General features: G+C 39.9%; 1 protein-coding gene across 1 annotated transcript in view; it reads right to left on the bottom strand.

The window, feature by feature from the left end:
• ankrd13b (ankyrin repeat domain 13B) overlaps positions 1-15,748 on the bottom strand; it is a gene marked incomplete at both ends in the record, with an annotated part of 43,882 nt that overhangs the window by 13,318 nt on the left and 14,816 nt on the right. Inside the window, 6 exons of the mRNA XM_079246759.1 lie at positions 250-316; positions 4,493-4,721; positions 6,250-6,393; positions 6,621-6,666; positions 7,466-7,590; positions 10,726-10,861. Of these exons, the coding sequence (XP_079102885.1) occupies positions 250-316; positions 4,493-4,721; positions 6,250-6,393; positions 6,621-6,666; positions 7,466-7,590; positions 10,726-10,861 (747 nt within the window). The remainder of the gene's footprint in view (positions 1-249; positions 317-4,492; positions 4,722-6,249; positions 6,394-6,620; positions 6,667-7,465; positions 7,591-10,725; positions 10,862-15,748) is intronic.

Below are 15,748 nucleotides of genomic sequence, written 5' to 3'. Positions count from 1 at the left end.
ACCGAAGAAATGCATGGTAGGTTGATTGGTTACTCTAAATTGCCCGTAGGCGTGAGTGGTTGTTTGTCTCTGTGTTAGCTCTGCGATGGACTGGCGCCCAGTCCAGGGTGTACCCTGCCTTTTAACCAGAGACAGCTGGGATAGGCTCCAGCTTCCCTGCGACCCTTGATCAAACTAAACGGTTTGGATAATGAATGAATAACAGTGCTGTGAGAGATGAATGAACTCCGTGAGCAGCTGGTGCGCTACCTTAGCGTCATATCCATTCACCGTCTCCGTCTTCTCGCTCCTCCAGCCCAGGATGCCTGTTTTATTCCTGCAACAGGACATTTAAAACATCCCATATTAGTTTACATTGTCATTACAACAGCTGGAAATGATCTGATAATCCCAAATAATCCTGATATATGTATTCACCTCAACATCATACACAAAGGACACTAGTGTCCTAGTTGCTATCAGTGAAGATCAGAAGTTCAGTTTGTAATTACTTGTGTCAAACTTGTCTCGTCTTTATATATTCTGTGCTGAGGACGATAATGGCAACATGTAGGTCAGTTTATCCCTGTTGTCCACACTCATACAGTATATTGCAGAGGACAGCTGGGACTGCTGGAGGTTTTGCCTTCATGTTAAAGGGGAGTTTTCCTTTCCACTGTTGCTTTTCATTGTTTATTTTAGTGAAAACTATTTAGTGAAGGCATCCATATCCCACTCTGGATCTATTTCCTACAGCTTCTTTATGCTGTTCAGGTTGCTGGGAAGTTCGAGCCTATCCTGGGTGCAACCAGGTTCCAAAGACCAGTTCACTGTTCAGATTTACAGAAGAGGCTCTGTAAATCCCCAGGGGTTTAGGCGGGGGAAAAGTGCCATCCAGTAAGTCCTGCTGGCTTTGGGGGTGCTGGGTCGGCTGCATTTGCTGGGTGGTGGTGGGACACTGAGTGGTGGGCGAATGTCTTAGGGGCCCTGATTGGGGCCTTTCTGTCCTCTGTTCCCCACAGGCACAGGGGGGGGGGGGGGGGGGGGGGGGGAAGCCAGGGATGCAGAATAAAGACAAATTTTAATGTCCAAAATACTCAAACCACATGAAGCCAACAAAAGCCCAAGCACGAGCAACGGACCAGCCCTGGGAACAGAAAGCAAGGTGTCTAAATACACATGAACAAAACGGGACACAGGTGAAGTGAATGAACTAAATGAGACCAGGTGGATCTAACGAAAGCAAAGCAGGAAACCAGACATGAGGGAAGTAAACTACAAAATAAAGCAGGAAACCAGGAACTAAAGAGACCACGAAACATCACATCATGACAGTGAGTGTTTGTGGTTTAGTGGGGGTGTATGTGGGGGGTTATGTTGGTGGGTAGGGGGGGCGTGAAGGGTTGGGTGTGTTTATGATGCAGTGTGTTTGTGTATAAGGAGGACTGAATGTAGATGGAAGGGGGGGGGGGATGGGGTGTGTGTGTGAATAAAGGGGGAGTATGTAAGTGGGGGTGGGGTAGGGGGTGTTTGATGGGGTGTGTGTGGGTACGTAGAAGTGGAGGGATGGGGTGGGAGGTGTGAGCACTACATGGGGCAGTGTTTGAGTGGATTTGGAAGGGCGGGGTGGGGTATGTGTGAGTGGGGAGGAGCGGGTGATTTTGAGGTGAGTTGGGGATTTGTGAAGAAAAAGAAAGGAGTGTGTGAATGGGGGTTGAGTAGAGGGACGTGTGTTGAGGTGTGTAGAGAGGGAGCTTGTGAGGAGAGTTGTGTTATGGGGTCTGTGTGATAAGACAGACATACGTTATTATTACTCTGTAATAAAAAGAATGATGTTTTTGTAACGAAAAATAGAAAAATAGAAAAATAAAAATAAAAAAAAAAGCTCCCCTTAGTAAATTTGCTCAGCATAACACAGCATCCAGAGCATCATTATGCTTGCTTAAATACTGGACAAGACATTTTTTTTTTTTTTTTTTTTACAGAGGATATCTAAACCATATTTAGCTAACAGCAGAAATATTTGGACTTCGTGTCTTTATCTTCACCCAACTCCAACCTCAAACCACATTTTTTTCATTTGAGCTTAGAATTGGCAAATTGAACCTCTTCTAGCATGGCTTTTTGCTTTGTTTTCATGGGTAGTTACAGTTTTATCTGGGTCAGGTGTTCCCTGATTTCAAACAAAGCCGACCCCATGTAAGAGAGTGACATCTCTCTAGGTCTTCAACAAGTTTCACAAAATGCTGCTTTGTCATTTATTTGTAAACAAATTAAAAAAATAACATTCCTCCATTTGGATCCTGCTGTAACACAGGGAAAAAAAAGGCTTAAGAGTTAAAACCAGAGAAATACAATCAGACCTCTAAAGGAGTTTAGTTCATTTTGGACTCAGAAGTCCAAACATAAACATACAAAACTGCAGCCCCATAGCTTCTTTTGGGGTGGAGGTGGAAGTCAGGAGGGGGGTGGACAGCATAAAAATGTATTAATTCCAGAGACAGATGTCCCATCAGGGGTTCTTGACAAAGTGGTTTGCTCTAAAGCATCATAAATAGATTATTGGCATGTAGACAGAAGTGCTGAGTAGGGAAAATGTGCAGAGGTGACACTGAGGTGGAAGTTTGACAAGAAGACGATTACCCTCCCAGCCATCACCTCCCCATGCCCACTTCACTGAGTTGTTGTCCTCTCCATTTTCTTTCTTACTCACTTTTTATCTCACACACCTCCTGCATCCGGATCTCTTTCTATGATTCACTCATGTTTATTGTTTTTTTCCTCCTTCCCCACCTCGGAAACATAAACACTCCTACCTTTGGACTTTGGATTGTATTTTAGTTCCATCTATAGCGTTATGTCCCATTTATTTTTCTCTCCCCTTCACCTTCTTTTGTCTTATTCTATTCTGTTCTATTCTACAGTCATTTAGCAGACACTTTTATCCAAAGCGACTTACATATGAGTGAGAACAACACAAGCACGAAATGAAACCATAGGGGACACTGTAGGAAGGTGCAAGCGTACTGTCCAGTTGGACGTAGGTCCTTCCATGAAGTGCTACAGGCTTTTCTTTTTTTTGTTTTTTGTTTTGTTTACTCCCTTCCCACCCCATAATATCCCCTATGTTATAATACAAAGAATTAAAACCATAAAGTTTGTTGCAAAGAACTGGGCTAAGTTCTCCAACTTTTCCAACAACTTTCCAAACACTATACTAAGTGTTGAAGTGCTCCTTGAAGAGCTGAGTTTTCAGCTTGCTCTGAAAAGTAGACAAGGACTCTGCAGAGCGGACAGAGTTGGACAGGCCTTTCCACACAACAGTGGAAAAGAGTCTGGCTAGTGATTTAGTCACACGTATTGGCGGTAACACGAGGCGTCTTTTACTGGTGGAAGGTAGCTGTCGAGAGGGAGTGTAGGTCTGGATTAGGGAGTGAAGGTAGACGAGCTGAGTCATGTGTTCTGTCAGGTATGGTCTAATTCTCTTGATGTTGTAAAGAGCATATCGGCAGGTACGGGCAACCGAGGCAACATGGACCTTAAAGGTCAACTGGTCATCCACCATGACCCCATGATTCCGGGCAGCAGGCGTAGGAACAAATGTGACAGAGTCATGCTTCACACTTAATTGCAGAAGTAAGGAAGGACTGGGCAGACAATGAGCTCTGTTTTGGACAGATCTTATTATCTTTACCTTTACCTCCGTTTTTTTTTTTTGTCTTCTTCAAACCTCTGTCACCATTTTCTGCACTCCACCCATCAATGACCAAATGTTTCCCTGTTCAGTCATTCCTCTCTTCGGTCTCATCCTCTTCCTACGATTCCTAGTTTCCTCTTCTGTTTATCTACTTCTGTCACCTCTTACATCTCTTTCCTCTAAAGTCTCTCCATCTGTGACAAAAGTTTTGAGCCTTTTTAAAAGATTCAAAGGCTGATTTATGCCACCTGAAGATAATTTGATCCTTTACATAAAGCTTAGGTTTGCCCCTTTAGATCAAGAAAAGAGTCTTTTTTGTTAGTCTAAATGACAAGACAGCAACAAAACCCTTCTTTGCACTGAACTGGGCAAAGAAGTTTTTAAACTATTTATTCATTTCTAGCTCTGTATGAGTTTTGCCGTCTCAACTTCCTCCCAGTGGCTGCTGCCTCTGTTTGAGTTTTCCTTCTGTTTGTCAAATGCCTTTTGACAGCCACCAGAGAACGTGCCTCAACTCGTTCCCCTCATCTGTGGGCTGCAGTGTGGGAGAAAGCAACAGTGAAACGCTGACAGAAATCCAACTATGGCATCAAAAGAGCATTTATGGCTCTGTCTGATGAAAAAAAAAGAGCGCACAAAGGCATGGCATGTTCTTTGACTGAATTCCATTGTGTTACTGAGGCTGTTATTGTTGGAGCCTGGATGGGATTGCAGCTGTAGAAGCCTTGTACTTTTCAGTTCATACAGCAAACTCCGTTAGTCTATAATTGAGCATCTTTTTAATTCCTGTCTTTATATACAAGTTCTCCTTCTGACCTTTCAAATGCAATGTTACGAGTGTCCAGCTGAGTAGTCACGACCGGGGCAGACAGTCTGGCTGCAACCTGCTCGTCACTGGGCTGCATCGGCCCCAGAAGACCCAACGCTGCGGCAGAGCTGCTGCAGGCGCTCCCGGGCGAGAGCGCCGTGAGAGAGGAGACGCACAAGGTCTCGCAGAACACCAACTGCCTGTCATGGTCGACCTCCATCACTTCTGCGCTGGAGTCTGAGGGACAGGGTGAGATAAACAAGATTAAAAACAGAATAAGAGAGATGCACACATGCATAATGTCACAAGAAGCTATTGAGATGGGGACTGATGCAAAGAGAAAGAACCAATCACAGATCCAGCCAACAATACAGAGAAACACTGAGAAGGACAACATGGTGCAGAAACTCAAAGACAGATGTGAAAAGGTCAAATTAGGAGGAAAGGTTTACAAACAAAATACGAGTTGGATAAAAGAAAGTATTAAGCAGGAAAGAGCTGTGCAACAAGCCAGAAAGAAGGAGTTTCTCTTAGAAAGGTGCAAACAGCTGGCTTCATCTCAAACATGTGTCAATAAACTGAAACTTTATTGTAAAGTGGGCTAAAACTCCCCCATGAAGATGTGTGTGTGTGTGTGTGTGTGTGTGTGTGTGTGTGTGTGTGTGTGTGTGTGTGTGTGTGTGTGTGTGTGTGTGTGTGTGATAACATCATGAACAAATTGATTGCATCAATTTATTGATGCTGAAGGTGGTTGCACAAGCTGCTAAATCCTCCGGCGATGTTTGGGTTTTACTCTTTCCATTTAATGTTGTCTGGCGGGTCGGTCTGACGTCAAAATCAGCAGCTTGTTAGCTTAACTTGGCAAAAAGAGGAAGAAAAGACACTAACAGCTCAGTCTAAATGTGTCTCCACTACAATGTTTAACGGATGCTGTGGATTATTGGAGTTTAATGTGTTGGACTATTATTTAGTAAGATGCAGTTATTTAACAAAGCATCTTAATGCTCTTGTCCAGAATTCTCAGCATCTAAAGCAGAATGAAGCGTTTGTATAAAATCTCCACAACATGAGGGGGGCTTCTGCAATAAAAGGACATTTCTCAGCTCAGTTGTTATGGTTAGACTGAACTTTTACACAGATGATTCCTGCTATGACAGCTGAAAAATACGCACTTTGTTTGGGAAATCAATCAATCAGACTTTTTTTTATAGTACTACAAAACTGATTGTAGCTCAAGTGTTCGACAAATACAAAGAGATCATTAAGTTAGAGAAAATTCAAGAGGGTCGCTATGTAAATAAATAAGAATCAACATAAAATAAGCAAATTCAAGTTCCATTAGAGGCAAGAAAAAAGAAATTTTCTCAAGTTTTCAGGAAGGATATTCCACAGACTTGCGCCACACTGAGTAACGGACACCTCAGGATTTCTTTTCAATCTTCCATTAGGTATAATTAAAAATCTCTTTGTGATAACCAGAAAAACGTCGAGGGTACGATTAAAGCAGGTCTGATATCTAGATAACACTGAAGCCATTAAGAGTTTTAAAAAGGAACAAAGCTTAAAAACTCTGATTTGAAACTGAAAGGTTGCCAATGAAAGCCCCAAAGATCAGAGAAAAGCTCTAATTGTTCTCAGCAGGGAAAGTTTGGCATGAACATTTTTGTTTCTTTCATTGAAAGGAAAAAAACGTAGAAGCTGGTGGTTATCTCGACACAGCACACATTCTGCACACAAGAGGGGAGGCAAGCGCTCGACTCTTTACTTTGTCCTCTGAATATGAAGCTCCGGTTGCCTCTCTGCCAGGTCATCTGTTCAAAGCCTGTCAGGGTGGTGTCCACGCGGAGACACTGGCCACTCTTCCAAACTCTGTAGGTGTCACTGGGGCAGATGCGAGACACCAGGGGAACTAAAGATAAACACAGACACAGTTTGACTCAGTACTAATTCAGTTCAGTAGCTGGAGGGAATAACGATAAAGCAGCATGCACACAGAAACACATAACTTGCCTCTGAGAGCTGCTTTTCAGCACCGCAGCTGGAAAAGCTCTCAGAGGAAGAAGTTAACATGACTCATTGTGACTGGTTGGTGCAGGGCCGCTTTACTGACTGTAAAGATGCAAAAGCTGTACTCACCCCAGCTTGTGAACTCCCATTTCATCTCCACATAGAAGTCTTGGGCCTGAACAGAGAGAAGACTGATGAAGAGGAGGATGCAGAGACAGAGTTGAGGAGCAGGAAAGTGATGGACTTAAAGATGAATAGACAGAGAGTGGAGAGTTATTAGGAGAAAAATGAAGAAGTGGGGGAAGAAGCAGGCTGGCTACTTTAGTTTCTAACCAAAAGAAAAAAAGGAGACTGGCACACAGAAAGAGTGTATGTGTGTGTGTGTTTGCATGAGTGTGTGATAATAATTAATGGATGGAGGGATGGACAGGGCAGTGATGTGGAGGAGAGCAGCAGCTGATGAAGGATGCTGAGATGCTTGTTTCTACATACATGTGTGCTTTTAATAGTGTGATGGTGTTGTGTCTACCATGTGAGTGTATTTTGTGTGTGTGCGCGTGTGTGTGTGTGTGTGTGTGTGTGTGTGGGTGTGTATATGTGTGCATATTAGAGAGCCAGCTGGAGCAGAAACATAGGGGGACAGACTGTGTGAAGGCAGTTTCCTGCATCTTTTCCACTACTATGAATATGATTTGCTGCTGCAGATTCTAACCATCAATCTGCTGCACATCCTTCTACTGTAACTCCCTTGTTGACAAGTAAACAAAGTTATAAATACCTTCAAAAAGGATATATTATGCCAAAAACAAACAAGCATCTAAATTTCAAATGAAACCTGTGCACCACTCTCTTTAATATTCATTTTTTATTAGTTTGTGTTTGAAAGTCATTTAAGAACTTGTTTGCGTCTGAGAGTGTGTGGTCTTTGGGGTGTTTACGTGTATGTATGTGAGTGTGTGTGTTTGAAATCCCACTTGGCGTAGTCGCTCCAGAAGGACGGGAATGCCTGCCAGCCTCTTGGCAGTCCTCTGGTAGTCACGGTAACGTAGCACAAGACGCACCAACTCCGGGTCTCTGGTACTCACTGCCTCCTGAAGAACTGAGAGAGACAGAAGGAGTGATGGACAGTGAAACTGAGACAAACGCTCAGGACTCATCTAAAATTTATGGGAAAGAGCAATTTGAGGGGCAGCGGGAACTGCTGAAACTAAAGCAGGCCAAAGGAAAAGCCGGAAAGACCAATTACTGCAGCTCCCCCATCGTTCATCTAAATGCCACTTTGCTTTTAATCTCACAAGATGTTCACCTGAACAGTTAAAGGCCAGCATCCCCTCTTTTGTAACCTGCACGCCAACCTTAACCACATGGAAAAAACCATATGAGTCCTTCTGATAATTAATTCTGACAGATTTGCAGCCAATAACAAGGTATCTTAAACAGGCTAATTGGAATCAAATGTAATTTTTGTGCCCAGAAACCCCAAAGTTAAAAAGATTAATGAAAAAAACTGCAATGGAAGGACTGGAATAACCCAGACCCATTCAACTCTGCTATTATTTAGGCCTTGAAAATGATGCCCATAATGAAATTACTATGTCTCTTTTTTAATATATAACACCATGGTAAAGGTAAGACTATTGACATTTATTCAGACATATAATTATCAGTTTGTGCGTTGGTTAAGGATGAATGAAAAAAGCACAAATGAAAAAGTCATTCTGAGACTTGCCTGAAAAGAGATTTAAAAAATAAAATAAAAAAAAACACTTTAACAGGATGAAAATGAATATTCCTTTGGAATAATGCAGCTGTGATTGTAAACCTTTATTTGATCATTTTCAAATTGAAAATTACCTCTGCAAAAAGCAACTCTGCAGTCTAAATTTGGGATTGTTTTGGTGGAGACGGTTCACATGCAGTCTCTAACATTGTCATTTTGGCCCAGTTTGGTACCATCAGTGTGGAATTCAATGCCCCCCCCCCAACAGCAGGACCTCATGTTTTTACTGTTATTGAATAGCATACAAAGGTTTGGGCACCCTTAGTCAAACTTCTGTCACTGTGAAAAAATACATTTGTAGAAGTGGAGCTGATCTCCACAATGCAATAAATTAAAACTGCACAATTCACGCTGCATTGATTTAAGCAGAAATAATAAAATAATAAAAGAAATCACCCTGTGTCACCTTGAAAAATATTAAATAACATTTTAAAAAGACAAAAGCAGTCCTTATACTTTGTTGGAAGTCCTCTAGGTCTTCTGACAATATCTCATTCATATATTCTTGTGCCATTGCAGTTTCCCTATGGGATTAATAAAGTATTTTTCATTTAAACTTTAATTTTATTCAGTGAGCCATTAAAATAGCCATGGGAATGTTACGTCACACCGCATGCTCAGTTAAGTTTCTCCATCATTATATCCATCATATGTCACGGCATTCACTGAACCTCAGAGTTGGGAAGTTAAAAGTTCGCCTTTCGTTTTAACTTTGCTAACAGGCTTACAACAAATTCTCATCAAAAGTTATGTGCTGAAGTTAAACAAAAATCTGTCAACAATCAGGTCTAAACCACTATGAAATATGAAAGAATTTACATTGTTTTTATTTAATTGTCCTTAAGGAAGATCGTCCCACAGTAGTCATGGGGCTGTGTAGTCTGCAGCAACAGTTGCACAACTATGACCTTCATGAAAAGCCATTAGAAGAACACCTTTCCGTGCATCCTTACTGCAGGATTTAACATTAATTTTTTTTTTTCAAATGAGCATCTAAAAAAGCTAAAAAGGTTTCAGAAAGAAGTTCAAACTCAACATTTTGACTGCAGGGAGTGAAGATGCGTGGTTGGATTGATCATTCTTTGATATTCTGCTGCAGTCAGCCACACAGGAAACATTCATGTTTAGAGGAAAGAAAAGATTTATGTGTGTGAATTCAGAGGAACACAAAAAGCAGAAAAATTAGAAAGATATATTGTTTTTTTTAGATCATTATTTCTCTTATACTGGTCCAGCAGCTGTATGGCATACATTTGACCCTTTTCAAGATCTGTAAGAAGTATTCATGGAAACAGATAAATTATTCACTGGCAACAAAATTATGTTTTGTGCGCAGCGCTTTGCTTTAGTTCTCATGAGTGCTTTTCAGTAAAGTGCCTTACAAATAAAGTTAAGAGTTGAGCAGGATACATGGTTTAAGATATTGAAAACCAAATTAATAAGTAAAACAACACACCAAATTCCAACTCAGATAAAGAGGAAACTAAAAAGATGGAGAGCAGGAACAAGGCAGGTGAAATTCTAACCATTTCCCAACCCACTTTAGCGGTAAAAATGATGTAGTTTGTGGGCAAAAGAATGGATTTAGCTGACATCCCCCCAAATAATTTATCTAACCAAACTAACTTTATTGAATCTATATAATAAAAGAATAGATCTACAAGTGGATGCATTAATGTTTACGTAATTACGCATTACTTTACATGAAAGATATAAATACTATCTTTTGTGTTAAACAAGATTAATTAGCCACATCTATATCAGAAAAGAAAACCAAGTCAGTAATATAAAAAAAAACACAAAAAAAAAAACTGAGCCAGCAAAATGGTTGCATTATAAGTTACACATATATATTTTGTTCAAAATATGTCATGAAATATTTAGCGGCATTCAGCTGATTACTCTGTTTCTATTCTGGACTATGTGTGAAGTTACAACATAGATTTTGCTATAAAAGACAAATGACTTAACATTTTTATCCTTCAAAATAAGACAAAAAGTTCAATGGTAGATGCTGTTATCATTTTTAACCCATGTTATGGAAAACTACCTTTTGTCTCCATAATTATACTGTAATTATGCCCCATTATTATAAATATTATATTATAAACAACCTTTGTATTGCTGGTGCATACTATAGATCAGTGGATCCCAACCCGTTATTTCTATCAAAAAGTACCCAAAGTATGTTTTCATTATTTAGTTTCTTTTCAGAAAATCTGGCAGAGTCTTTTCCAGTCCAAAGTTAAGGTAACTTTTCTTTATTTTTTTTAGCTGTGATGATTTATGAGCACTGTTACTGGGATAAACATGAAGACATGAACTACTCTGCTGCTGTAGTTGTACCTTTGTATTTGGGATATGCAGGGTGGGAATCACTGCTGTAAATCACAAAACACTATTTTCTTCTATACAAAAAAAAAAAAAAAAAAAAACAGACCCTCACACACTTACCGGTCCATCCATTGCGGTTCTCCTTGCTAACATCGGCTCCATGCTGCAGCAGAACCCTGGCACAGTCCAGGTGACCCAGAGTGACAGCCAGGTGGAGGGGAGTCCGACCACGGGGGTCCAGAGACTCTAAATCTGTCTGGATGTAAGAATAGACAAATGGAAGAAAATTTTAGCCTGAAAGCTGCAAACATGGGATGATGGAGAAGACTGAAATAGAATGGAAGTAATCTGAGCTTAATTGTTCTCGGACAGAAAAATACCCAAATGACTGAAAGGATGGTGGTGTGGATGGAAGGACAGACTACAAGAGAGTCTAACTGACCGATATTCACTAATGAATGTGGCAAAGAAAAGACTTTCTTGAAATATAAAATCAAAATCTAAAAATCTTTCCAAAGAGTTAATGAATGTTGTTTTGATTCAGTTATTCAACTACAGTAGTGCAAATCAATAGTGAGCATGCAAGACAGATAACTCAGTGGGATGGTTATTTGCACCCTCTGCTGAATATAGTAAATTATGATTAAACTAAATCAATATAACACATGATTAATCATAAAAAACATTAGAAATCCTAGATGTGTCTCAAAAAGTCAGCTGGCTCATGGTCCACATAGTCATTGTATAAGGATGTTACAACCCATCAAAAGTCAAACATCTATATCATTATCATTATTATTACTATTATTATTATTATTATTATTATTATTATTATTATTATTATTATTATTATTATTATTATTATTATTATTATTATTATTATTATCCAGAGTCTCAGCCCAACAACAAAGAAGAAAAATGGTGGACATCCAACAGGTCCAGGTTGTATTCCTTCTTCTAGACATGTAGCTTAAAAAAACAACAACAACAAAAATAAGACTATATGAAAACATGGTACTGAGCCCGCTGTTGTGCACTATTTTCAACCAATCAACAAATTGCAGCATGTCAAGCTCCACCCTTTGTGTTCAGCTTAGCAAGATCACAGGGGTGTGAAATACAGCTAGATTTAGTATTGATTTGATACTAAAGGAAAAAAAAAGGGATTAGAACATTAATATTAATATTGATATTGATATAGACATTTATGTAAACACCTATACTAATACCAATACCGATGCAAATACAGATATAGATAGAGATATGGATATGGATACAGATATCAATAGTGATATTGATGCTGATACCTTGTCATAGGGCTTTTAACATAAATACAATAATGCAATAAGTTTGGAATTAATAAATAGATTTTTTCATGCATTAATTTATAAACAAAATTATTATTCATAACGTTAAAATTATGCATTGTTCAGCATGAGAAGCTAATTTTGGGCATGTGGGTGCTATGTCACAGCACCAAACTGAATGCACCAAATACGCCTTATTCTCCTTATTTATTAAACTTCTGACAGTGTTCAAGCCATTAAAGTATCAACATTATCATTCTAGTATTGATAGATATCATTATTAACATTGGCACTGATATCTACTGATAAATATGACATCTCGGGTGTTGTAAATTCTGGCACCCATTCCATTTTCAGTGATATACAGAGGAGTGAGGTTGTTGGTGGCCTTGAAGGTTTGAATTAAGATTTAATAAATGACAGAATTTAATGAGAAAGCCAGTGGAGTTGCTGCAGGAACTGAGTTATACGACTGAAGAAGGGAGTTCTAGAAATAATACAGCATCCAAATTTTGAGCCAGCTGCAGTTTATGCAGGGACTTGTACGATAAACAAAAGAAGAGAGAGAGTTGCAGTAATGAAGATGGGGTGCAACAAGAATATGGACCAGAATAGGAGTACAGCTGGGAGTGAGAGACGCATGCAGATGTGAGATGTGGCACAAGTGGTAGTTTAGTGAGGGACATTGTTAATGTGGGATTGCAATGATGGGGTGCTGTCGAGGATGACACCCAAACAACTTGAAGGACAGAGCTGGGTGTCATCCGAAGAGGTAATGAAGAAGAAGGTCCAAGCACCGAGTCTGACGGTACACCAGAGGAGAGGGTGCTGTGCTGCCATCTGTGCTGCTCCGTGCACAGATGACCCCCCCACTGTCTGTGTATACCCACCAGGGTGCTTTCTTCCATTTTCATGTAACTCTGCAGCATGCACTTCCAAAAATAACTTTACCTTTTACACTGATCTTAGATCTGCCGTCCAATTAAACAGACCTGCTAACGGCCACCATTATCCCAAACCTAAGCTGATCCAAGGTTAGTCCCGTCATTCACTCGAGGGCTTGGATTCTAATTAAGGATTTACTCTCTGAGGAGAGAGTAGAATACATCTGAATCAGCACTTTAATTCTCTCTAGGAAAGATGTGACCATTTGAAGCATGCTTACCATTGAAATATATTCTTCCAAGGTAATTATAATACTTGAAGTCTGCTGAACTTATATAGTAGATCTATAAAAGACAAGTGGGAGGATTTCCTTTAAAGGTGGAGTATGTAAGATTTTCAATATTTAAAAAAATAAAATAAAATAACTACAATCATAATTAGAAAGTTTTTTGAACATGTAGGATCCAGTCTGTCCATATTTGATGTGTTATTAAATTACAAGTTTAATTAATGACAAAAAGCACTTTTTTTTACTGGTAGGCAAACATTTCAGAATGGTCTTTGTCATTAATTAAACTTGTAATTTAATAACACATCAAATATGGACAGACTGGAACCTACATGTTTAAAAAAAAACGATCTAATTATGATTGTAGTTATTTTTTAGTTAATTTTTTTTTTAAATATTGAAAATCTTACATACTCCACCTTTAAATGACAGCCCAAATAAAATAGGAAGTGGAAACAGAGTGTTATCTGTGCCTCATACTGACTGCAGACAGAGACTCAGCAGTTATCAATCAGTTACTGCAGCCTTGTTTGTCTCATTTGAAAGGGAAATGGGGGAAAAACCACACGGGATACACACGAGCAGGCATGCGTGAAAACAGACGCACAAATGCTCACATGGAAAAGACACTCACAGGCTCTCAAAATGCCTTAATATGTTCTGGATTGAATTATGCACGGCATAACTCAATAATGAGAACATGATACCATGACTTCAGCGTGTGGTGTGTGCTAATGGGTGTGCTGTCTGAATCTTTGGTAAAAACCATTCTCTGCTTTTACACAGCTTCAAACGAAGCGAAGCAGAAGAGGAAAGAAGGAGTCTGACTGACACATACAAATGTTGAAGGCAAAGAAATTTCTGTTGAGTGTCAGCAACACTTACGAGATAAAAGACAAGGAGAAACAGAGAGAAAACTGAAATAAAATATACAGAAAGGAAAGAGGAAATCATCAATCCTGCAAGGGACGGTTGAGATACTGTAAATGGAATAATAGCAGGGAAAGAGAACAGAAGGATCAGAATTAGAAGAAGGAGACAACAACATGAGGAAGTCCCTCAGGAGCTGCGCTGGCCGGGGAATTGATGGAATCGAGTGAAGGGAGGAGCGTCGTGGCAACACAAGCAACAAATCTAGCAATCAGCATGTTTGTGTTCATAGTCCAGGTGTAACATGCAAATCCAGGTGCTTACAGCCCTGTGTGTGCACATCTAACACAAATTCTCCCTCAAATGATGCTGCAAAACACCTGCGCTTATCTAGGATAGATGTGAAGAACAGCTTTAGTCAGAAAAAGGACAGTCTATGGTTCAAAAGAATAGGAGTAAGGAAGGCGCGTGTGAAAAAAAACGAAGCAAGGAGCGACGTGTCATCATCAGGCTGGTGATTATCAGTTTAAGCTTCCTTTGACAGCTGTGCTAAGTTTTTATCAACTCTGGGTGCAAAGAACTGAAAACAAGCGAGCAAGATGTGCCAAAGAGATGGCGCGAAAGAGAGGTGCAAATACGGCAGAGGATAAACAAGACATGTGGAGGTGGAAGGAGGCAGAAACGGGCAGGAAAGTCAAGGCTGGGGCTGGGGGGGGGGTTGTTGAAGAAGACAGGTCGGAGAGCACGGGACGATTCTGCCTCTTCCCTTCCACTACACATGATTTATCTGCAATAAATCCAGTCTCCTGTACAAGCATGATTAAACAAACAAGAATATACACTACAGTGTCTTCTTGACACATACTTTTCCTGCAGCAACTCTCTATTTACCAACAAACATTTGGTGTTATTTACCTGGAATAAGTAGGTATGAATGCAAAAACTGGCATTAATCTCTTCCTGTACCATATTAGGACATCTTAACGGCTCGCTGAGAAGTTTCCTGGCATCGTCGCAGTTAGTCTTAGTCTAGTTGATGCCTCTGTCAAAGATAAAGCGACAGTATAGATTAATCCTCCAGCCCAGCAATCTCTCTGTTTATCGGTTTTACTTTATGATGATTTGTTACCGACGCTGGTGCTGAGCCCCTCTAACACTGTCAAATCTTCAAAGTAACATAAGTCAGCTTGTGAGGAATTTGTTGTGATGGCAGCTTGGGGCTTACTCTGCAAACCTCATCAGTCTCTAACTGGAGACTCAGTGAATTTGCTGTGGTTCACTTGGTTCGGATGAGAAACTAGCCAGACAGACGGTGGTCAGAGAAATAAGCTCCCATTTTAACTGCAGACTCTAACTGCAGACAAGTTTACCACTGTACTTGGGTTAGTGGGCTATATTTGAGTTATCTAGATGCTATTTCTCATGTCTTTCGGGTAATAGCATGTTAAGAGTACTCATGTTTTGTTTTTATGTACCTACAACAACCAACCATGTGACTGTTGATGTCTTGTCTGCTCAGCAGGAAGTCTGTCTTCCATCATTTATACTCAATAAAAAGAACAACTCATAATAAAAATGAGAGATATTTCATTTTAATTATGGTCCAAACTTTTATGTGCCTACCCCCTTTTACTATGTTTATGTTTGTATATTAAAGGAGTATTATGAATATTCAATGTATCATGCAGAGTTTTGAAGTAAATATACAAATAAAATACAAAAGTAAATGCGTAAAAGCTGTGCCCACTAAGCAGCAAGTGGTAGTAGTAGTAGTAGTAGTAGTAGTAGTAGT

This window comes from Telmatherina bonti, assembly GCF_933228915.1.
Source record: "Telmatherina bonti genome assembly, chromosome: 9".
NCBI classification, from domain to species: Eukaryota; Metazoa; Chordata; class Actinopteri; order Atheriniformes; family Telmatherinidae; genus Telmatherina; species Telmatherina bonti.
The sequence above is the reverse complement of the archived record's forward strand: the minus strand, read 5'-3'. Positions and strand labels throughout refer to the sequence as shown.